Source organism: Calidris pugnax, unplaced genomic scaffold, assembly GCF_001431845.1.
Source record: "Calidris pugnax isolate Ruff unplaced genomic scaffold, ASM143184v1 scaffold29, whole genome shotgun sequence".
Lineage (NCBI taxonomy): Eukaryota > Metazoa > Chordata > Aves > Charadriiformes > Scolopacidae > Calidris > Calidris pugnax.
The window spans coordinates 2,731,481-2,756,712 of NW_015090768.1; the positions used below are offsets into that span (position 1 = coordinate 2,731,481).

At 42.2% G+C, this 25,232-nt stretch overlaps 1 protein-coding gene across 1 annotated transcript in view; it reads right to left on the minus strand.

Moving 5' to 3' along the window:
* Positions 1–25,232, minus strand: part of CACHD1 (cache domain containing 1) — a 93,948-nt gene that overhangs the window by 49,331 nt on the left and 19,385 nt on the right. The window contains exons 3-6 of the mRNA XM_014937776.1: positions 16,987–17,093; positions 7,907–8,033; positions 3,682–3,826; positions 1,831–2,047 (exon numbers count right to left, since the gene is read on the minus strand). Coding sequence (XP_014793262.1) covers positions 1,831–2,047; positions 3,682–3,826; positions 7,907–8,033; positions 16,987–17,093 — 596 coding nt within the window. The remainder of the gene's footprint in view (positions 1–1,830; positions 2,048–3,681; positions 3,827–7,906; positions 8,034–16,986; positions 17,094–25,232) is intronic.

Consider the following 25,232-nt stretch of genomic DNA (forward strand, 5'->3'; position numbering starts at 1 on the left):
GATACAAACAAGTTAAGAGGAGCTGTTAGTTTGGGGGGAATTTCTGCATTTTTTAATAGAATCATGAATTGTTGAGGTTGGAAGGGACCTTTAAGATCATAGAGCCCAACAATCAAACTAACATGCCCGAAATCCCCCTAACCCATGTCCCTCAGCACCACCTCTGCCCGGCTTTTAAATCCCTCCAGGGATGGTGACTCCACCACTGCCCTGGGCAGCCTGGTCCAGTGTCTGATAACCCTTTCAAAGTGAAGAATTTTTTCCTAATCTCCATCCTAAACCTCCCCTGGTGCAACTTGAGGCCATTTCCTCTTGTCCTCTCAAGTTATTCAGAAGCTAAAACTAGGGGAAAAAAAAAAAACAGAGCCAGGTACTAATACAGTTTTGGCTGCAATTTAAGGAAAATTATTACTTTGTTTCCTAGTCTATAGCACAGCTACCACACAGTGCAGCCGGGGCTGATGCTGCAGCCTAGAAGCTTTGTGGTTCCTTACACTTTGGGATGAGGGTTTGCTGAGCAGGATCGCTGTAAGAACCGGCATAAGGCAGGAAATTCAGACGTGTTCATGGGCACAGTTCTTCCATCTCACACCAGTAGTTCCCCTCCTAACTTTTCCAGTGCAAATTCAGGGGCGAGGCTGTATCTCAACAGCTTCCCCGACACACCCACACATTGTTCTCCAGGAACAGGATGTTAGAAAATTAACAGTGAAATGAATGATATTTTTTTTTCTAGGTTTATTTTTCTTTTTTCAAAAGATGAAAAGATTATTTACAACAAAACGAGACACGTTTTATAAACATCCTCTTCTCAAACCTATTGTGTCTCACCCTATGAATTGTGAAATTTCCTATATACACATTAGGTCTTCAAAATCTTTCACACTTAGAGAAAGCCTAAATCCAAAGCATTTGCTTTTTCTTTTAACTTTCTGTACTTACGCCCCAAAATAATTGCTTGGTATGAAACCTAATAAAATTACGTGTTTTCACATTAATGAAGAACATGCCAAAACCTTCTAATCCTAATATACAAACAGTGCTAAACAGAAAAGATATGTAGGAGGAAGCTGCAAGATCCTCCAGCTGATGTTCTTGGAATAAGTATTGGTGCCTAATGACTCTTATCTCAGCCATTTTGTATTTTTTTACAATACAGCTTGGAGAAAAGAAGGCTCCAGGGAGACCACAAAAGGGGGTTCAGCTTGGAGAAAAGAAGGCTCCAGGGAGACCTTCCAGCCCCTTCCAGTCCCTAAAGAAGGGGGGCTCCAGGAAAGCTGGGGAGGGACTCTGGATGAGGGAGGGGAGCCCTAGGAGGAGGGGGAAGGGTTGGACCCTGAAAGAGGGGAGATGGAGCTGAGATGTGGGGAAGAACTTGTTTGGTGGGAGGGTGGTGAGAGCCTGGCCCAGGTTGGCCAGAGAAGCTGTGGCTGCCCCATCCCTGGAGGGGTTCAAGGGCAGGTTGGAGGGGGCTTGGAGCAACCTGGGCTGGTTGAAGATGTCTCCGCTCATCGCAGGGGGGTTGTAATAAATGACCTTTAAAGGTCCCTTCCAATCCAAGGTCTCTGAGCAACCTGGTCTGGTTGAAGATGTCTCCACTCATTGCAGGAGGGTTGTAATAAGTAACCTTTAAAGGTCCCTTCGAATCCAAACCGTTACATGATTCTATGATCAAGTAAATGCTACTTAATAAAAATGTGTTTGTTTTTTTTTAATTTAAATATTCAAGACTCGACTGCACTCCCTTGGCCTCTGTTAAAGTGCAAATCTCAACTAAGAAAACATTTGCAAGGCTCAGAAATACTCAGGATTGCACAACAAGGGACTTACTTCCTTGGAGTTTTGTGCCATTGTTTGTGTTTCGTATCAACTGGAAAGCCTTCTGGAATCCCACCGCGTGCTGCGTCGGGCTGTCGGATGACTTTATGCTGCTAACGAAGGTGGACATCTTCCTTTTTGTCTCACTGGTGGCAGGGGACAGAAACGTCTTATAGCACTGATCCAGCGAGCAGGTCCTTACCGTGTCTGCCACGGTTAACACCGAGATCTTGAAAGAGAAGAAAACTATATTGGATTACCTTACCATTTATAATTCCTTACGCACCGATACAGGAAACACAATGATAAGCCAACCAAAGAGATTCCGTGGATTTAAAATTCAATTGTTCAAAACTAAATGCTCGAGGCATAAATCCATCGAATCTGAAAAGGATTAGACTTATGGTGTTTTCAAGAAAAAGAGACTTCAGTCTTTGTTTCTCAGGCAAAGTCAGTTTCACTGTGCTCCTACAGAACAGTTCGTACACTGTTGCGGGCAGAAGCCTAAGTGAACTAGAGATAAATGAAAACAAAATCAGCAGAGAGGACTTCCAGGAGGGCCATGAGTGCCTACAGAAAAGTGCAGTGCTTACAGAACATTTAAAAAAAAACAACAAAAAAACCAGCGCCAAAACCTCTAAGAATTTTTCAGAGGCAAAGCCTTAAATTGTTTTAATGTTTCGGTCAAAGCGAGCCAAAGCTGCCATCAATTTTTATCCTGTAAATAAGTTAATGCACGTAATGGTATCACTTGCATTCATATAAACCTAACATCCCAGTTTTATTAAATGAGTGTCAGACTTCATTATAAATTATGACTGATGCAAGGCAGTCATAGAATTAAGCAGTAATTATATACCTGTATAACAGGTTTTATAACCACTGAGCTACTGACCAAGTTAATAAACATCGTAAATGTATTTTCTTCATTACAGGTCTATATTAAAACAAATGCTTTTGACACTTAAATTAAAGTACTATTAATTCTGCTTAACTGTAAGGATTACTTTACAGTATTAAAACTCTGTAAAAGCACAGAAGTGCTTTTTCCTGTACTATTAATGACAAGACTTAAGGCAAAGATTACAATCAGTTATTCTTCAACTTGATTTGACTGAAACTCCCTTCCTATTAAAAAAAACCCCAAGCAGAAAGAACAATAAAGGTCCTACTAACAGAAAATTCCTGAAAGCACAGACCAAACTGGGGGCTGCAGAAGCACTTTGTGGGCCCCTGGTTGCAATCCCTACTTAAAAAAAAATTACACGTTGAGGGACTTTCTCATTGTTGAGTAGAGTATCTGGCAGAGCAAGCAATAAAACCCAGATTTCTTGGCTTTACTCTTTCCCTGCTGGTATCACGATTGTCTGGGAGTCTTCCAAACGCTAATTACGTTTCAGCTCACTCCAGTACAGCAGCAGAATAAATAATTTCCGTTTTCACAAGCAAAAAAGAGAGCCTCAGAGGTAAAATAAGTTGCTCAAAGCAATCTAGTACCTCAGAAGTTGTCAGGCTCGGAGAAAGGTTCTCCTAATTGCACACCATACCACGCTGCTGACCATCACCTAAAGTCTCTGCCAAGATGAAGGAGTCTATAAAGATTACTCAGAAACAAGATTTTGCCTTAGATCAGTGGTTTTCACTTTTTTTCTTTTTTTCAGCCTGCGGATCCCCAGATGTTTCCCCTGCAGTAACACAGGCTTCCAAAAGCGGGTTCAAGTCTTCACCACCCATTAGAGGTAGACCACGGATCCCCGGGAGTCCATAGACCACAAGTTAAAAACACCACTTTGGATGAAAATGGAAAACACCAAGCATGGTTAAAACCAATGAAAATATGCTCATGGAGTGGAGAAATCTTACCTTGTCGTGTTCATCGATAGAGCTCAGAATAACCTGAGCAGCATCTTTGGCAATCTGAAGCTGCGTCTCCGTGACCGAAGCCCCGTGGTCCACAATGACAACGATATGCTTGGACTGAGGTCGGACAGTTGAAACGTAGACAGGCCTGAAGGAGAACAAAACCCAAACCACTGTCTCCATCATCTCGTTTACGAGTGAAAATTGTTGAGAATTCAAAACAAAAACATCCCATCAAGAAACAAGGAATTATAACAGGGAGACCTTATAGCGGCCTTTCAATATCTGAAGGGTGCCTATAGAAGAGCTGGGGAGGGACTCTTTGCCAGGAAGGGTAATGATAGGACAAGGGGAAACGGTTTTAAATTGGAAGAAAAAAGATTCTGATTAGATCTCAGGAAGAAATTTTTTACTCTGAGGGTGGTGAGACACTGGAACAGGTTGCCCAGAGAAGCTGTGGCTGCCCCATCCCTGGAAGTGTTCAAGGCCAGGCTGGATGGGGCCTTGAGCAACCTGCTCTAGTGGGAGGTGTCCCTGCCCAGGGCAGGGGGGTTGGAACTCGATGATCTTTGAGTCTCTTCCAACCCAAACCATTCTATGATCCTATGAATTTCTGCCTTTATAGAACCACAGAATGGTTTGGGTGGGAAGGGACCTTAAAGATGACCCAGTTCCAACCCCCGGCCCTGGGCAGGGACACCTCCCACTACACCAGGTTGCTCCAAGCCCCCTCCAATCTGGCCTTGAACCCCTCCAGGGATGGGGCAGCCACAGCTTCTCTGGGCAAGGGAAACTTTGACTAGGAAAGATAAGCAGAGAATCTGAACACATAGAAAAGGTCCTCGCTTTCCCTCTTTTTTCAATTTTTTTAACCAAAATCAGGTGTTGGATCCTTCTCCCTCTGTCACAGCAACCACTTTCAGAGCAGCAGTGTTTGGGATGACTGCAGCAGCTCACATCAAGTTCTGGATTAAGTGTTTGACAACCAAGAAATGCCTGATGAGGAATGCTGGGTGCTGGGAACCTCACTCACACATGAGTGCAGGCAATAGCGGGCATTTGCCGCTTACGTGACAAGTAAAAACCTGTGCAACTGCGTGGAGTTGCATTAGCATAAGGTGTTGGGTTTATTGTAACACGGGGAGGCTTCTGGCCAAGAAAGGGTTTTCTCCTGGGGCTCAGGGATGCATTTTCACAGGGGTCGTGCTCCACAACCCACAGAATCACAGAATCTTAGTGGTTGGAAGGGACCTCTGAGATCATCGAGTCCAACCACAAAAAAAAACAAAAAACAACAACAAAAAAACAAACAAACAAACAAAAAAAAAAAACCAAAAAACAAAAAAAAACCAAACAAATACAAAACACACCACACCAAACACCCACCAAAAACACTGCACCCACCAACTAAACCCCACACTCAACACCTCACCATAAACCAATAACCTTGGGCACTAGAGCATGCCCTGAAGAGCCATGTCTATACGTTTCTTAAATCCCTCCAGGGATGGTGACTCCACCACCTCCCTGGGCAGGCTGTTCCAGTGCCTGACCACTCTCTCAGTGAAGTAATTCTTTCTAATATCTAATCTAAATCTCCCTTGCTGCAACTTCAGACCATTTCCTCTGGTCTTGTCGTTCGTCCTTTGGGAGAAGAGGCCAACACCTGCCTCTCTACACCCTCCTTTCAGGTAGTTGTAGAGGGCAATGAGGTCTCCCCTCAGCCTCCTCTTCTCCAAACTAAACATGCCCAGTTCCCTCAGCCTCTCCTCATAGGACTTGTTCTCCAGGCCCCTCACCAGCTTGGTGGCTCTCCTCTGGACACGCTCCAGCAGCTCAATGTCCTTCCTGTAGTGAGGGGCTCAAAACTGAACACAGTACTCGAGGTGAGGCCTCACCAGTGCCCAGTACAGAGGCACGATGACTTCCCTACTCCTGCTGGCCACGCTATTCTTGATACGAGCCAGGATGCCATTGGCCTTCTTGGCCACCTGGGCACACTGCTGGCTCATGTTAAGCCTGCTGTCTACCAACACCCCCGTTGGGTCTGTGCAGTTTTAAACCCCATGGTCAATCTGAGCTAACTCTGGTGAAGGCCCTCGGTGCTGCCATTGTGTCTGTTTGTGCTAACATCAAAAAAAGCCGTGCTCAGATCCAGTTCAATATTGTGAGAGACATGAGAAAGATCTCCCAAGCTCTCGCGCCAAGGTTTCAACCTGGAACAAATTAGGGAAATCTTCAGCAAGGAGGAAGAATTAAAAAAAAAAAAAGGACAGGACTCTCTTCCCTCTTTAGTCCAGACCCAAAACTAGTTAGAGTCAAGTGAGAGGTTTATGATGTAAATTTCATGATATCAAAGGCAGCCAGAGAAATCTTATTAAGAGTAAAGGAAATGCAGAAGATTTTAGACAAGGCACTGCAATAAACAACTGGCACAAATCAGGTCTTAATTGTAAAACAGCCTGCAGCTCTACACTGGTATTAATACCTAGAACTTAAATAGGGTCTTTGATCTTCAAAGCACTTAAGTATTAACTAATTAATCCATCCAGACTACCCTCTGAAGTAAATAGTAGCAAAAAGACATCCCTTATTTAGCCGTGGAGAAACCGCGAGCAAGACGTAGCGATTTGGATGAAATCACCAATGGTTTTAGTGTCAAAATTCTGATCAAGAACTGGGGTACCCCCGGCTCCCACGTCTTCAGACCCCACCTTTCCAAGACCGCAGAGAACTTCATCAAGCCCAGACACTTCAAGCTTTGATGACACACAGAAGATAACATCTGTAAACATTTGATTGCCCAACAGGGACAGGGAACCAAAACACTTTTTAGTCTCTGCACTGGGTTACTGCCCTGGTTTCAGCTGGGACAGAGTTCATTTTCTTTCTACTGGTGGTTGTGTTTCAGATTTGGTATGAAAGGAATGTCAATAATACGTATTGTTTTAGGTGTTGCCAAGGACTTTTTTCCCCACAGAAGCTGAGAAGAAGCCTATTCAGAACAATGGAATGGCCAATGGAATATTCTGTACCAGAGAGGTCATGCCCAGTACCTAAATGGGATTAGCTGTGGGGTGGGTATCACCTCACACTCAGGATACTGCCAATTCACCAGGCAGCGAGAGTGACTCCTGTCATCAATATTAATATTATTTTTGTCATTTTCCTTTTCCAATATTGTTCAATTAAACTGTCTTTATCTCAACAAAGTAGATTTTTTTCCTTTCCTCTCCTTTTCTTGCTCTTCTCTCTCCCCTTCTTCACGAGTCCCATAATATTGACAGCAAAAGCCAGGGGGAAAAGTATTGCACTGCCACTGCTCTGCTTCATGCCTCCAGAACAGGAATATTCCCCTCAGCAAAAATCCCACATCACCATTTTATCCTTTTTTCTGCAGTTTTCTTGGTAGAAAGTAAGAGTTTCCACTGCTATCCACAGAAGAACCTTGGATGGAGACTGGAAAGATGCTCCTACCTATGCCCTTTCCAGTCTCCCATCCTTCCACCCCCCTCCCCAGAGCGATTCACCTGCGAAATCAATAGAATTCACATTCACTATTTCATTAATGGGGGTGAAGTATGAGTCAAATACATCTTCCACCCCCCTCCCCAGAGCAATTCCCCTGCCAAATCAGTAGAATACACATTCACTATTTCAATGGCTTCAAGCTGGAGGGGAACAGATTTAGAAAGTCAAATTTTGCCTATGGCCTGACCTATAATTTACAAGTTACTGCTTCTTTACATGTTATTTGATTGGAGAGAGGTCAGGAACCTGTATGTAATTTCCTTTACTTCAGAAGTTTCCTAAATGTGAAAACTGGTGCTTTAAGAAACAAACCTAAGAAAACCCAAGGGGCCCCATTAAAAGTTACTCATGAACATTGGCAAAGTGTAATGCTGAAATGAAACCAGTGCTGGAGGAATCCAATCGAGTCAAATTTTGCCTATGACCTGACCTACAATTTACAAGTTACTGCTTCTTTACATCTTATTTGATTGGAGAGAGGTGAGGAACCTGTATGTAATTTCCTTTTACTTCAAAAGTTTCCTAAATGTGAAAACTGGTGCTTTAAGAAACAAACCTAAGAAAACCCAAGGGGCCCCATTAAAAGTTACTCGTGAACATTGTCGCCTTGGCAAAGTGTAATGCTGAAATGAAACCAGTGCTGGAGGAATCCAATTTTAGAGCTTTGCCCACTGGATGGTGAGGAGACACGTCCTACCTGCTGCGGTGCTCGTAGCTGCCTTTGCACCGGAACTTGTGGGCTGGGAAAACGGTGAAAATGCCTTCTTCTGAGCTGAAATACTGCCATTTAATTCCTGGGTTAGACTTCAGATTATCAGCAAGAACTGCAGGTTGGAGAGAAAAACCAAGAAATAGAGTTGAGTTACAAAGGGAGGTCAAATTTGGGAGGTTTGTTTATTCAAGGCCTCTCTCATATGTCCTTGGAGAAGAGTAACCTGGGTCCCAACACCAATTATAAGTTGCTCTATTTGAGGACTGATAGAGCTTCACGTCTGATTTGCAAACAATTCAAGGCTTTTGGAAACTTAACACTGGACTCGACAGATTTTGTTTAATAGGTGATGACAATTCCTGAATCTCTGAAGTATAACTGGGGCCCAAGATGCCAAGACAGGAGCAAGGAAGGAAGAGATTAAGGCAATTGTACATAATATGCATACATCCATTTACATGTAGTGATCAACACATTGTCCACATGGAGTTTTCATAAATTAAAAACCCTAATGTTAAAAAAATTGTGTCTTCTTTACACCAAAATATTAAGTAAGTTTGCTGCTTACAGCCCTGAAACCCAATCTGTTCACGTTGCCTATTCTGACATCTGTTTAAAAATGTCTACATGAACATTTAGTAAAAATAGTTTTACACACAAATGTGGGGCGAGGAAAAAAATCACTGTATAGAAATAGTTTAAAAGGTTAAAAAAAAAAAGGGAGACTCTTTCTTCTTCGTCCATCGTGTTGTCACGTTTGTGTAAGGGTATATAGGTACAGCTCCCACTCTTGGGATTCAAGAATTTCTCCAAGTTCCTCATTATCCCTGTGCCATAATTAGCAAGGCCATGGGCCCCTCAAGTGCTGCTTGTTAGGAGAAATAGCAGCTTTTTGGGGAAAACACAGCCCTTTCCCTCAAAGGGTTATGCAGTGGTCACATTCCCCGAGCACTACGTGGTGGGTGGTGGCTCCACGCTGGTTCCACCCATCCCCACCAGTAGCATCTCCCTCAAGTTCCCATTTTCGAGCTCGTAAAATTCAGGCAGAATGATAATAACAGTCCTCAGCAGCTGCAGAGCAACTGTCCTCCAAGTCACTCAGAAGCTCCTCTCTGGCAGGTAATTATTAGTAGCTCATGGCACGGCCAAAAAGTGAAGAACAAAGAAGGTAAATGCCATTATGTTCCCAAGCCATGTAGTCAAGCAGGAACTGAGGTCAGAATATAACCACAGGGCACAGATCCCAAACCCTCCTGCAGTTTATGTTCCCAAGCCGTGTAGTCAAGCAGGAACCGAGGTCAGATTATAACCACAGGGCACAGATCCCAAACCCTCCTGCAGTTTATAGACCACACTCATTCTGTTTAAAATATACTTGCTTTCCTATTAAAATAATCTTTAAGGAAGTGCTACTTAACACTAACAACTCAAAAGCTACAGCTTAGCAATAGTAACGAAACTGACTACATATATATAAAAATATATATATAGTATTTTCTTGCTATTGCTCCTTTCATGTTCTTTGATTACAAAACCTGCCAGAACGAGCTCTGATTTAGAGTCCTTCACCTTCAGCTGAGGCATTTCCCTTCCCATTGACACTGAAAATAGTTTCATCTCCCAAATCTCGGTCGTTATCGAAGTATTTGATATATGCCAACATTTGGGTTGGAAATGACTGCAAGACAACATCTCAGCCCCCAGGCAGCCATCCTACACCAAAATACCCACGTCCAGGCACAGTTGGAGTTCAACATCCTCATCAGTTTAGCACTTTCTAGAGTTTCCCAGACTGGCTGCGCCACGATGTTCTCTCCACATTCAGCTCAGCATAATTACCTTGTAAAAACCACAATCTTGGGGCTTTATTTCTCCCCCTCTGCCTTTTGCCACTGGTTTGTTTTTTTTTTTTATATTTCCACAGTGTCTAAAAGTGCCGGTGGGAATGCTGGTTGCACCACTCTGGATTCTGTGCAAAGATGCAGCTTTGCACGACTGTGGATTTGAAGAATTTGGTGTCTCAATGGGTGAGATGAGGAGGAGGAGAGAGGAAGAAACAAGAGCAAGACATGAAATGGTTGATGAGGGGCTTCCCCGTGGGTTAATGACTGAGTCAGGGGCCAGAACTACACTCTGCTCACACCTCTCGCTTTCTCCTCCTCCAAAAAATACCAATTCACCCCCAACAAGGACGCCAAAGCTCTTCTCTCCCTCTCCCCAGTGCATCACCTCCAACCTGGTGATGCTCATGGAAGCAGGAATCTTTTTTTTTCTCAGGAATTTTCAAACTTTTAAAGAAACCACCCATGATCTTGCAACCAAAAGTCACACAAATTTGCAAATATTGTTTGTTTCACTGAAGCTCCCCCTAAATTTCTCTTAAGTCCTTGCATTGGTTTTACACCTGATAGGATACCAGTTTAGCAGCACTGTTTCTGATTTGTATAAAGAGCAGGTTTCTTTGGTCAGGGACAATGGTTTCTGTGTAGCAGGGACACCAAGCAATGTGAAATTTTAATATTGCCAAAATTAGGCACTATGGAAAACTTTAGGCAAAAGTCAGTTTTAATTAAAAACAAAATAAACTTAACACAGACAGAATTTCTAGCTTTTTTAACCAGGCCTACCAGAAATTCCTCTCCTCATCCCCCACTGAAGCACCCAACCTCTTTTCCTCTCTGAAATCTTATCTGGGAAACCCCAGATTTATTTTTTAACTCATGGAGGGTCTGGCAGACCCAACCCTCCAGAGAAGGTGCAGCACCCAGTGCTCACAGCCCCCAGAAGTTCTCCTGCCTGGGAGCACGTTGCACAGCCACGGCTGTGGGAATCCAGGGCAGTATTTGATAAACCTTTACAAAAAGCTTAGCTAATGTAATTACACTTTGACATAAATAAGGCCCCCAAAGTCCAGGCACAGCATCCCTATGGCTGAGCTGCTGATTCAGGTGATTGTGCTGCCTCACAGGCAGGAGGGAGAAGAGTATCGACCATCTAAATCCTTCTTTTTATGTCTAGCCATCAGGATTTAATAGTTCTTGGGGTTTAGAATGGAGGCTGGTTTGCTTTGTATAAAGAGGTTGTATTTTTGGTATTTAAGTTGTTGTTATGGGTTACAGAACTTGAAAAATGTGTGTTTTTAAATCAAGTATTTCAGCACTCATTTAAAGCCTGGATGAAACAACTTGCCCAATTTAATTTCACCAACAGCATTAAAATAAATGAGGTTATAATTAAAAGGAGTGTTTTTTTAAAAAATCATTGCGATATTAAAGATAAACTTCTCATTCCCACAAGGCCACGATTTGTATTTATTTCTCCACGAGAATATCTAGATCTAAAAGTGTTAGTTTTCCCCATAAAAGAATTGGGTTTGAACCTCAAACTAACTCCTTACAGCCTCGTGCCTCTCTCTGCTGCTCCTCCTCTTCACAAAGTTCTGCTCATGTTTTTCTTCAGCTACTACATTACTTCAGTAATACCCTCCCCTGAGACTACCAATTTTATCATAACTTTGCTTTTTTTCCCCCTTTTTTCTTTTTCCTATGACCACAGTGGACAATCTCCCAGCAGATAAGCCCTGGCTGAAAAAGAGATACTTTTTCTTTTTAAATACACTTTTCTTTTCCATCCACTAAACCTGCAAGAACGCCCTGCAGTCAAAAAGTAATTTATTTTTTTCATTTTCCTGGTAAAGTGATTTTTGCACGGATAAGAAGGCAACCATCTCACTGTTCTTATATAAATTATTAAGTATTTTGTATTACTGAGTACGTCATGATTTCTCTCTTCTAAAACGAGCATCACCACTAAACAAACACCCAGCCTTGCCAACCACGCTACTTGGGAGAGGAAGCCAAGAGTCCAAATCTTCTAAAGGCAGAAATCTTAGTGGAATGCCTTAATTCCAGACACAAACTGGGGGTATGAATGGCCACCTGGGAGTGGCATTGCCAAGTCACACCGAAACCTCTGTCCCCTCCACTCACGATGCTGACCCCAAATTCTGCTGCAGACAAAGTCGGAAAGTATTAACAGGAGAGTATTTGAAATGATCGTTCTCTCCAATTATAAATATCTCACAAGGCAAAAAGGACTTTTAGAAAGAAAGCCTTATGTGATAGAGTTTATAAAACTTCAAAGGGAATGTGATATGATAACACTTAGCACTTCTAGATACCACTTTACATCTTCAAAGCGTAGCCAAATCATTAACTAATTAATCTTCAAAGAACAGCACAAACAGTCAGTGAAAAAAAAAAAAGGAACTACTGAACATAATTGCTCATTATAAGAGAGTTTCTTTCAGTCCTCCTCTTTAGCATGACATTTATTGAGCTGCAGACATCACGGTTCTCACTCCGCAAAAAAAGGAAAGTTTAATTTTCTGTGCAACACCCGGACTGCAGTTCTTCTTGGACAAGCACCTCCGTTAAAAATCATCATCGTGAAGATACTTCAGTGCTCCCCACAAACACCAGCAGAAAGTAAACGTGTTTATTTCACAAGTGAAGACATTCTCTAACTCTCCAGACCTGCAAATCTGATCCAGGATTTTTTGAGTCAAACTGTATTCTGAGCCGGGCGTTTTCACCAGAAATAAAAGGCCCCGCAGCTCGAACCCAATTAAAATTCTGCTGATGGCACGAGCCAGGAGGGAGCCCAGCTCAATCCTTGGGAGCTCTTTTGACTCTGAAGGGCAAAGAAGTAAGAAAAACCTTTCATTTTAAGGAATGAGCCCAACTTCCTTGATTAAAATGATTTGGAAGGGGGGGTATTAACTCATCTGCTCAAATACTTCCCGACTATTTAAACTCACCTGAGCTATCAAAGCATAAGCAATGTAAGGAAGGTGACCAAGTTACTCCACATTTTAAATCATCAACACCTTGAGTAAGGCACAGACAAAATGTATTGTGCAACTTGGCACCATCTCTGCACGTTGCCGGGGAGCAGCACTTTGCTAAAGCTGCCTGGCTCCAAACAGGCATTTCGGCACTTTGAAGGATGAGAAGAGAGATTTACTGGTTCCTTGCTTATTAAAAAAGAAAAAAAAAAACACCCCAGAATCTTGATAACATAATGCACTGGGCTCTGGGTAAGATTTTGTTGTCTAATAAATAAAGGACTATTCATACTAGCCAAGACAGATCTCTTAATCTAACTAACCAAAGCCTGTGATTCCATCTGAAGAATAAAGCCTCTCTCCTTATCTATTTTGTAGTAATGGCCAAAAGCAATCCAAATGGAAAACTCCAGCCAAGATAAAACAAAACCTTTTCAAGACATTAAAAAAAAGAAGTCATCTAGTATCAAGAAAAAAAAAAAAGGGCAAATCATTATTGTTAAGGGTTGAGAAGAGAGAAGTGTATCTTTTTTCTTCCTATTTTTCCCAAGATTAATGCAGGTTTTTTTCTCCTTATATTATAAAAATTTAATAGAAAACTGCAAAAAAAGTGCGTTCTTTATTTTTGAAAGTTCCTTGAGCTCCATTACCCTTCTCAGCCCGTTGTTGGGAGCAGAAGCTGAGGCTGCTGTCTGTGCCCAGGGCTCTCCCAGTCTCTGCTCCTGCGGCTCGCCCGGAGTCTGCGGCGCAAATTCCAATCCCTTCCAACACCTCCCACCTCACCACTTGGATCCCGCTGCCTTATGCTGGGCACAGAGCAGGCCAAGAGTAACATTGGAAGAGTTGAGATTCGAGGGCAAACACAGCAGAGTTTAAATTTATGTTTTGCTGAGAGCTTTTTATAGGCTGGATTACTTAAACTGCAAAACTCATGCGGGAAAAGAGAGATACTCATGGGATATGTTTGTTTTTTTTTTTATCTTAAGAATGAAATGATCGACCCATTTGGGAAGAGGACCTGGCTGATGGACAGGCCAGGCTGGTTTTAGAAACTGTGGGCAAACTAGAGAAGAGTAGGGGAGGTCCTGCTGTTGAGCTTCCAAAGCCTTTCTCAGGAGGCTGGTGCGCTTGGGGACCCCCTCAATGTGCCGCATCCAGTGGGAAAGCCTGTATAATGCAATTTTGGGGAAGCTTCCCATCTTCCCTGAAAGTTTAAATGAGCAAAGCAAAGGAGGAGAGAAAAAACAGTGTCAAAATAGCCAGATGTACTAATAACTCTCAAGTTTTTTAGCGCAGAGAAGTAATTCAGGCTGAGGTAGAGTCTGAATCCAAAGCGTGACAGCGGTTCCTCACTAGCACTACATGAGGACACTTACAAGAGAAGTAAGAAAAATATGAGATTAGAGGAACTTCTTTTCTGTTTGATCTTTATCCTCTTTCAAAGGTGGTTTTAGTTTAGAGTAATGAATACACACACGTAGATTTACTGAGAAACAGCTCCTCTGCAGACCAGGTGCTCTGTCCTAAACGTAAGTGGTTTCACAGAACTAGGTCACTGCAGAAATATGAAAAAATTAAGAGTTTCAAGAGACAGATGACACTAAGTAAGTACTTTTAAGAACCATTTATAACCTGACAGCCATCTCCACAGCTGTAAGGATGCTGGTGTGCTGACAGCACTCCATCCTTCTGACCAAAACTGCTCCCTGGTCTGTTTATATCCCCAATCTGTTTATATCCCCGGTCTGTCTCAACCCAACCATTGTCTTAGACATGGATTCCTTTGGGCAGAGACTGCTTTTTTGGCACAACAGGTCATGGCCCATGACCACATAAGCAAGCACTAGAGATACCACCACCACAATACCCTCCACTCCAAAACAAACTCCCAGCCTCCCTCCCCTGAGCCTTCCCACGTCCAGTTCATTCCAAACCCCAAGTGATTCTGTGGTGATCCAGGGATGCTGCTCTGGATGTGGGCCATGTCCAGCTCTTATTCTGCTCAACCATCCCAGCAGCAACCCTTCCCTGAAGCCACACCAGTGTCCCGTTCCATGGCCGGGGTGGTGGAGCTCATGTCATTTTGATGTTCCCAGCTGAGGACCAGGGAAGGGAAGGTGGGGACTGTCACCTCACAGACTTTCAAACACCTTTGCCAGCACTAAGGGTATTCCTAGTAGCTTAATTTCTTATTTCACTAGGTGTGTACCCACTACCAAACAATGTGTCCAGGACTAAGGGTATTCCTTGTAGCTTAATTCCTTATTTCACTAGGTGTGTACCCACTACCAACTTTTGTTTCTCAGATAAACCTCTTTCCATCTCATTTTTCTGCATCAATCCACTCTCTCCATTTCTCTCCTAGAGGCGTTTTCTCACTAATAAAAGAGCCTCCCCCCAAAGGCTGTGTTTCTGAGAGCTGCTGACAGGGAGGCCTGAGGAGGGTCTGCTGTCAATAAATCCTGAAGCACTTCCCCCTCCTTACGATCGCTCCAATTCCCTCTTCTCTTCTGCTGCCCTTTTCTGCCAATGCCACTTTTTGAAGCTGCTCCTTTCATCAGGGAGCTTTCAAGCCAGAGGCAAGGGGAGAGGAGACACTCCAGTCCTACTGCCCAGACAGGGCAGCAAGAAGCTTCAACACACACTCGTTTTGTTTCTGTGAGAATTCAAACCAGGCATTTAAAAATGTTTAAGGGGAAATATAGCTTATTTGTCTTCCATCACTCAAGGAGGAGGAATACTTCTTTAATACTTTTTTTATACATGCATTCTAAGTGATTAATTTAATGCTTTGCTTTTATATCAGTGAGAGAAAACTTACTTTCAAGAATTATTTTGATTAATCAAGAATTGCATGCGATTTTCAAAATTATTTTAGTAAGTTTCTTGTTTGGGATTGTGGGATTTTTTTTTAAATAAAGAGATAGCTCATGAGCAAAACAAAGCCCAGCGAAGCATAGTAAGTGAACAAAGACTGCCTGTCTTTAGGATGGAAAATGCTACACAAATTATGGTGATGAGACACATGTCAGGAAATTAGCTTGTCTGGCCAGCACCTGCAGTCAAGATGTGGTATATAATGGATGGGATGGAAAGGAACCTATGGGGACTGCTCATTTTGCTTTTGGCTTTTATTTTTTTCTTTTTAGATTTCATTAAGATAGCAATTAACCAGAAACAATGCCAAGCTCTACGAAGGGACACATAAGAGAGGCTACACAGAAATTTGGGGTTCTTTCATCCTGTTTGTTGAAAGACACACAAACGCTCGGTGCACGGTGAAGGTGGGATGCTGGGTCTGCCACTTCATCAGTCAAGTTAAAAAAAATAAATCAGTATTTTACTCCAAAAGACGCTCGAGAATTCAAATTAAACCCTCACATTATCTCAAGTCTGCATCATTTGTCAAAAAAACCCAAACCCAAACCCAAAAACCTTATGTTAAATGAAATTCAATGCCTACAGTGTTCTCTAATTTAGAGCATCACAAAAAGTTGAAAGCCAAGATGGAACAGCCAGAAAAAACTATGATTAAAAAACCTGAAATCTATGTATTATTTCAAATCCACCAGGATGCAAAAAAAAAAAAAAAAAAAAAAGAAAACCTTACTGCACTGGAGGACCAAAAGCTGAATTTTTCAAGGATAAGCCGTATGTATTTTGGTTCTAAGCATATTTCTAGCTCTTTAAGCGTGTCAGGCCAACGCACTGACTGTCAAGATGGAAATGCCCTGACAAGACAAAGAAAGGAAATATTTTAGGATGTCCTTCTATTTCGTAGCTTTTGCATATTGCTGCAAAGGCAGCCTCACATGAGCTGAACTCAGCCGAGAAGATCAGAGAAACTTCTTTGCGTGGCCCCTTCAGCAGCTGACACTACTTATGCCAAAGCAGACAGGCCTAGGAAGGAAAATGCCTTGGAAAAAAGCAATAAAAACAAATAAAAAGTGCATAAACCACAACAAAATTATCCATGGTAGGCTGGAATAAAATCTTCATGACATTTTTATAAAGTACTGAGACTAAAGGCATTACTTTAGGTATCATCTTTCAATCATGAAATCTCAAATTAAGAGCAGTGTGACAGTTCCAAGGAGAAATAAAAGCTTGTTGCTATGGCAATCAATGCTAATTCTCTATGCCAAGGAAATGTTAAAGTCTAATGGGAAAAAAACCAGCCCTACAACAGAAGGAAAATACCCCAAACTATACTACTTACCAGAATTTAAGTCCCGTCCAGGATTGAAGGCTCTGCTGTTAACAGTGGTAGACAGTCTGTCGCAGCTGATAGTTCTAGAAACGTTGGTGTTAAAATTTCCATCAAATCTGAAATGACAACAGCAGGATCAGGAATCTACCACCACTTATTAAACCTATTAAACAGTATTTACAACAGAAATGCATCTTTTTGCAATTTCAATAATTATTTCGGAAACTCCAACATTATACATATCTTAAGAAAAATTGTGAAATGCAAAACTAGGGGGAAAACAGTCATCATGGCTGGTTGTGTCTGCTCTCTACAACGATATGTGGCATTCTCCTTCACAATATTCCTTGAAAGATGGGATTATAAGAGTGCTCCAGCTTGGGAAATGTGCATCCAGACGTCCCATCAGAAGTGTTTCCTCCTGTTGTCAAACTTTTTCTTGCTCAAGACTCTTTCCCCAGGACTATTATTTCATCTTTCACTTTGAAAAGGTTTATTCCAAGCATCTTGCTTGAAGAGGATTTCCTTTTTGTGTCTTTACAACAGAGCAATGGAAAACCTCTTTGCTGTACCCAAATTTGCATTCAAACAGTGGAAGCAACTTGAGGTTCTGTGACATTTTGGTTAGGTTAAATAATTCAAATACATTCATAACTCTAATGTAAAAAGTGTTCTAGTGCATAGATCTAATGACAATAAAATATAATTAAACCAATGCCTTAAGAAAATTTGAATAAAAAGGAGTTTATAAATAACTGGAAACCGTTCTGAAGCTTTCAAGGACTTCGATGGAGTTCTGTATCATTTACACAGGCAAATCTTATTTCTTAACATTTTTATGACCTTGAACATTTTGATGACATTTGACTTACGGTGTGATTTTTCTAGTACTTCAAAAAGCTATTTACTTCCTATCAAAGAATTTTTGTACCGTCAACCTGTTCCAAAGAAATGACAATAAACCACAAGCGAGGGCTGTGTATCATCCCCTTGTGGATGCAGAGCCTTGACCTGCCTCTCTGGCATGGAAGCTGATAGGAAGCAAGTTTTGGAGAGAAACTGGGCAGAGCAGGGGTTTGCTCGATACTGTCCAGACTAAACCAGGAAATAACACCCCAAAAAAGCTACATCAAAAGATATCAACCAATTTAACTATTATTAACAGCACTTCAATCACTGGCTTAGATCTATGCACCTCCATCCCAGTGCCATTCTAATCCCAGAAAGATATAGGGTTGGAAGGGACCTCTGGAGATCATCTCCTCCAACCCCCTGCCAGAGCAGGTCCACCCAGAGGAGGTCCCACAGGAACGTGTCCAGGTGGGGTTTGAATGTCTCCAGAGAAGGAGACTCCACCACCTCTCTGGGCAGCCTCTTCCAGGGCTCTGCCACCCTCACAGAAAAGAAGTTCCTCCTCATGTTTAGATGGAACTTCTTATGTTCAAGTTTGTGCCCATTGCCTCTTGCCCTGTCACCGGGCACCACTGAAAAAAGACTTGCCCCATCCTCCTGACACCCACCCTTGAAGTATTTATAGGTGTTGATCAGATCCTCCCTCAGCCTTCTCTTCTCCAGACTAAGAAGACCCAAGTCCCTCAGCCTTTCTCTCTCCATCAGTACCCTCTCCTTGTACTGGGGAGCTTTCCATGCTCCACTGAGCTCCATGTTCTAGTCCCCTCATTATCTTCGTAGCCCTTTGCTGTACCCTCTCCAACAGTGCCCTCTCCTTGAACTGGGGAGCTTTCCATGCTCCACTGAGCTCAGTGCACCCTATGTTTGTTCTTTATTTATTTGCTTATTGTCAAATGCACAGAATTGCTTAAATTAATACATTTTTTCACCACACACACATACATATATGTATAGACACCAACACACTATATATACACTATCACACGGCAGAGGCCCAGAACGTTGCATGATAAACAAGCACCATTCTCCTGGCTGAAGAGTTCAGTTAAGAACTTGAAATCCAGTAAATTGTAACTACTTCGACAAACATGGAGACCAGTAAGAATGGAAAGGCACTGATTTTCTGTATGTATAGACACCAACACACTATATATACACTATCACACGGCAGAGGCCCAAAACGTTGCCTGATAAACAAGCACCGTTCTCCTGGCTGAAGAGTTCAGTTACGAACTTGAAATCCAGTAAATTGTAATTACTTCAACAAACATGGAGCCCAGTAAGAATGGAAAGGCACTGATTTTCTGGTTCTTTCCTTACAGAGCGCTGTCTGTAAGGGCTGGGGTTTGTAGATGCAAACAGACAATAAAACAATGCACTTCTAAATCATCCCCTTAAAACAACAATTAGCAGAAACAAAACCCGCAGACAGATGGAATCGGTTACCACAAGGAAATTTCAAGTTATGACCACAGGAAGCCAGTCTTTTTAAGCAAACTAAGACTCTCCTAATCCAATATATTTTCCTTCAGCCCGATTCCAAATAATACCATTCCACAGGAGGTAGCTGTGGCAGCCCCAAGCCGGGCAGATGCAGGATTCACCGAGAGCCTCCACCAGTGGAGGACCCCATAAACTCCATCGGTTGATGGGGTCCTCACCCACAGGGCATAGGAAAACCTCTTCTGACTTAGAAGTGAAAAGTAAGAAAAAGGAAGGTATATATTAGTAGGCTTAAGATCACCACCTCTGTACGTGACTGGATCCACTTTCAGAAATTTTAGCATTACAAAACCAGGCAAATGCTCCCGGGAGGAACGTGGGACTCACCACGAGCAGCTCTGCCGTTGCCTACACAGGCCACGAGGTTGCCTTTTTGTTCAGGATCCATCCCAGTACAACCTGGGGTGTAGGAAAACCTTTTCTGACTTAGAAGTGAAAAGTAAGAAAAAGGAAGGTATTTATTAGTAGGCTTAAGATCACCACCTCTGTACGTGACTGGATCCACTTTCAGAAATTTTAGCATTACAAAACCAGGCAAATGCTCCCGGGAGGAACGTGGGACTCACCACGAGCAGCTCTGCCATTGCCTTCACAGGCCACGAGTTTGTCTTTTTGTTCAGGATCCATCCCAGTACAACCATTCAGGCTGGGCTCATTTTTATTATTTTGTTTTTTGGGGTTTTTTTGCTTAAAGCAGAGATTGAACTTCTGAGTGAAGAGCACAGCACAGCCTTCTCAGAAGTTTGGAAATTTGGCCTTCTAGCAGAGAAGTCACTTCCTGAGAACTTACTATTAAACTCCTTAATGATTTTTCTGAATTATAAGTAAAATAGCCTTTTATGCAAAGCATAACAAAACCTCAGACACTGGTTTCTTCAGTCTTAACACCAGATTAACTTTTATGGTTCCAGAAGAGTCACAAGAAGTCTCATTTTACAAAGTTAGAGCCCATCAGACTAGAGGTTCTACTTGAAGAAACTCTAATCAAACTGAATTTCTGAATATGCAAAACCTGATCATTATTGATTACTAACTGCTTAATTTTAATATCTTTGCTACCACGTAGAAACATCAATGACAACATTGTCTCCTTAAATGTGCATGGCTTAAAATTAGTTGAATCTATATCCATAACCACTACCTGTGTTATTCCTAAAGGAGATAAAGGAGGTTACCAGGGAACAAGTAGAGTTAATGGAGGCACCAACATTTTTTGATCCCTTCTCAAATTCAGACTTATAAAAAAAAAACAAACAAAAAAACAAAACAAAACAAAGGAGTCATATATATTTGGAAATAATTCACTGCCCCCCCCACGCTTTAAATTTATGTAGAATAAATACAGTTTAAACATAGGTCTATCAATTTTGGTCAATATTATTAATATATATAAGTACTGGGGGAAAAAAATATATTTTATATATTTTTAAGTTGCAAACCTTCTACCATATAAATGCTAATGTACATGGAGAGTGCAAGTTTTTGTGTCAGGGAGTCCCAGAGCAGTCTGACCCAAAAATCTATCTCATTACCAATATTTTACAACCCTCAGTCTTTTGACACAGTGGCCTTACCATACACAAACGTTTAATTCCACTCGTCCTGATCCATCCCCACCTCACACACGTAATTATGAATTTGCTCATCACTGGAGCATCTTTAATTGTGGTGACTGCTCAGCAGATCAATACCACTCGGTGAAAAACACTGTCTGCAGCAGGAACAAGACCAGGCAGCTGGTGCAAGCACTCCTTGCTCTACAAAAATTATGGTGGGTTCCTTATTGGAACCAGATGTTTGGAGCTTTTTGGTATTTTATCCAAAACAGCATAATCAACAGCACTCCACGGGTGCTGGTATTTTGATTCCAGTTCAGGTAAGGCAAAGAGGTTTTGATGACCTTCTGCATTGTCCTCGCTCTTCACAGCAGAGAGGAATGGATGGACAGAGAGACAGAAAGGTCTCCTGTCCTCCTGATGAGGCTGTAAGATCAAGAAGGGATGCTGTGTCAGACACCAAAAGCAGCCAAAACATGGAGCTCTGCCATGGGCTCATCCGCTCTGCCAGGAGCTGCTTGGTGAAATTATTGGCGACCTGCTCTCGGAGAACTCCCCGAAGTCCTCTCCATCGAGGAAAAGACTTGACATTTCACAGGAACATCATTCTTGGATCAAGGCTGTGGCTTTTCCTATCCCCATTAAAATGTAACCACTTCAAAAAAATCACAGCTTCTACCAACCGAGCAAAAATGTTGTTGATTTTTTTGTTGGCTAAAGACTCTCCAGATTAAGATTAATTGATAAAGGATGGGTTTTGCAAAAACCATGTTTATCTTTGGGCAAAACCAGACGGAGAAGAGCTAGAGACTGCAAATAAAACATCTCCACGCTAAAGAAATATTTCTGAGGAATATTAAAGAACAAACTCTTAGGGAAAGATAATGATTTTTCAGGATGTTAGTTAATTGTCCCAGTGCTCCCATCAAAATCTATTAGCGACGGCAACAGGATACCTTGTTAGCAACTAACATTATTCATGGCTGAGAACACGGGCAGTAAATGCTGGGGTTTAATTCCAAATCATCTGGAATCTTCCTCTCCATTTTATTTTATGCCAAAAGTCACCCCTCGCACTCACTCAAAGTGACAAGAGCATCCTCACACGCGGTTCTCAGACTACGACTGCCTTTAAATGACCTGGCGGTGAAGCTGGATGGATCTTGCTTCAAAATGTTGAGTGTGTTGCTACATCTCTTCTCAGAACACACAAAGCTGCCAAACTCAACTTCAGGTCCCTCAGTCACGATAGACCTTAACAGGGGGGTTCAAGCAGACGAATCCTGCCTTCTAGAAAGGCAAAAATAAAGTTATCACCCTCAAGTGCCCCACCACGGGTGCTCCTGCAGCCCCAAACCCGGTGCCACAGGCCAAGGGGATCAGTGTTTTGGCTATAAACACCCCCTTTACGTTGCACTTTCTCTGCTGAGGCACTTTAATGCAAAAAAAAAAAAAAAAAAAAAAAAAAAAAATCAAGAAATTCCCTCAGCTTCTCTCAGTAAGCAAGTTTTATGTTACCCATCAGGAAAATGAAGACATAGATGCTGAAATAATCTGCAGCAGAGCTGGAAAAGGAAAGCAAGAATTTACTGCAGCTCAGCCCTCCCCTCCTTTCTCCTGCTACAGCAGACAAGGAGCAAAAAGAGAATGCAGGTAATGGAAAAACAATATAAATAAAATATGCAGAACAACTGCTTTAAACTCTATAAATTAAAGACCAGCCCCCAGACAGACCTGTCATCTGAGAAAAAAAAGGAGCGTTCCAGACTGAACTATGTGGGGTACCTACCTCATCTCTCTTCTCGGGTGCAGTTTGCCTTAAAACTGACTTTTTGCACCTTGCAATGGAGGATATTTTTAAAGCATGAGTGGTTCCATGATACAAAGACCTTGAGAAGCGACCAGCTCCCATGGCAAATGTATGGCCTCAGAAAACCAAGCCCAGAAACCAGACAAACTTATATTTTGCAATCATTTTAATGGCACTGGAGAATTTTCCATGTGCTTCTTCTGAGTCCCTCCAAGTCGTTTCAATTAAGAGTACGTTATTAAGTATTTGTAAAGCATGACTGGTTCCATGATACAAAGACCTTGAGAAGAGACCAGCTCCCATGGCAAATGTATGGCCTCAGAAAACCAAGCCCAGAAACCAGACAAATTTATATATTGCAATCATTTTAATGGCACTGGAGAATTTTCCATGTGCTTCTTCTGAGTCCCTCCAAGTCGTTTCAATTAAGAGTACGTTATTAACCTATTTGGCAACATTTACCATTAAAGTAACAACTAAAAACTAAAGCCTCAACCCTGCCATGTGGCGTTTACAGTAAATGCTTATATTCTTGGCTGCAATCACTGGTTTTACTTTTCCTACGATGTATTTATACCTTCCACGTTTTCCACACCAGTTTCAAACTGTACAACTCAGAAAACCAAGCCCAGAAACCAGACAAATTTATATATTGCAATCATTTTAATGGCACTGGAGAATTTTCCATGTGCTTCTTCTGAGTCCCTCCAAGTCGTTTCAATTAAGAGTACGTTATTAACCTATTTGGCAACATTTACCATTAAAGTAACAACTAAAAACTAAAGCCTCAAACCCTGCCATGTGGCATTTACAGTAAATGCTTATATTCTTGGCTGCAATCACTGGTTTTACTTTTCCTATGACATATTTATACCTTCCATGTTTTCCACACCAGTTTCAAACTGTACAACTCTTCCTACCCCTTGTTTTTGAAGAAGTTAAAAACCCAGAAACTTTAACATTTTCAGAATTGCAGACAAGCATCCATCACCGCCCCTTCTCTGCACAAAGCCGACTGACAAGTCTTATGAGGAGAGGCTGAGGGAGCTGGGGGTGTTCAGCCTGGAGAAGAGGAGGCTGAGGGGAGACCTTATTGCTCTCTCCAACTCCCTGAAAGGAGGGGGTAGAGAGGTGGGGGTCGGTCTCTGCTCCCAAGTCACAGGTGACAGCACGAGAGGAAATGGCCTCAAGTTACACCAGGGGAGGTTCAGGCTGGATATTAGGAAAAATTTTTTCACTGAAAGGGTCATCAGCCATTGGAATGGGCTGCCCAGGGAGGTGGTTGAGGCACCATCCCTGGAGGTGTTCAAAAGACGGGGTGATGTAGTGCTGGGAGGTATGGTTTAGTGATGATGCTCCTTGTTTGTTGTGTGGGTGTCTATTTTTGTCAGTGAGGTTGACGGTTGGACAAGATGATCTTTAAGGTCCCTTCCAACCTAGAAGATTCTGTGATTCTGTGACTTAATTTTTACCAGTGCCTCCCACTTTTGCCAGCAAAAAGACCAGGAGGTGGCCAGTAACCGCGACGGCTGGTCGAGTTCTCTGCTGAGATTTGGCCCCGGATGTCCTAGGTGGTACCACCACAGCCAACACTTAGGAAGTCCTCCAAAATCCTTAGCAGAAAACCAGGCCAAAATCTGGATTTAGACGTAATTAGGTTTTGTACTTACTTAAAGGAGAGGAAAAGGCATTGGAACTGAAATTCAGTTCCAAGACGGGCCCGCTCCCCCCACCCCCCTTTTCCCTCTAAAAAGCCCTTGCTTCTGGATTCACTTTAATGAAAGAACCGATCGAAGCGGCATCCCGAGGGAGCAAACAGAGCCGCGACTCCCACTTTGATCTCTTCCCCACGGAGAAACGCGCTCCCTGCCCAGCTTGCAAGATGTTCAGTTGATTGACGGCCGCTCTGATGTGCAAAACTGCTTTGAACTTCAGACATTAAATTCCCATCAGGGCTGCGCTCATTTTTATTCTCCTTCAACAGGATTTACAAGCAGGAGATCAGCAAGTGGAGGAGATAAAATAAATTTGCAGCGGCTTTGAATCTTACATCAAAACAGGGCTCGAGTGAGCTCCAATTGGATTTTGTTCGGCCTGAATTTCCAGTGTAAATCAACCTCTTTTGTACAGTTTCAGTTTAGGGGGGAAAATGAGGGAGCTGCGTATAAAAACGACTCTTGAGCAGCTTCTGAGGGGTTCTCATTGTTTTAAGGCTCATTTTTGTGCTTCCCTTTCCGTCCATATGAATTTGGAGTCGATTTGAGTATGCAAATGAAATTACATAATTCAATGAAAATGCAGGATTTCCTTTGAAATTCACCACCAGGCCTGTTTTCTTGATGGTAAAGCCGGATTATTGCTCATACTTTACATACTTAAATATATGTTTCCCACTGCACCTAAACAGAACGCTGGAAAACAATGTTTTTTATGAATAAATTCTACCAAAAAAAAAAAAAAAAAAAAAAAAAAAA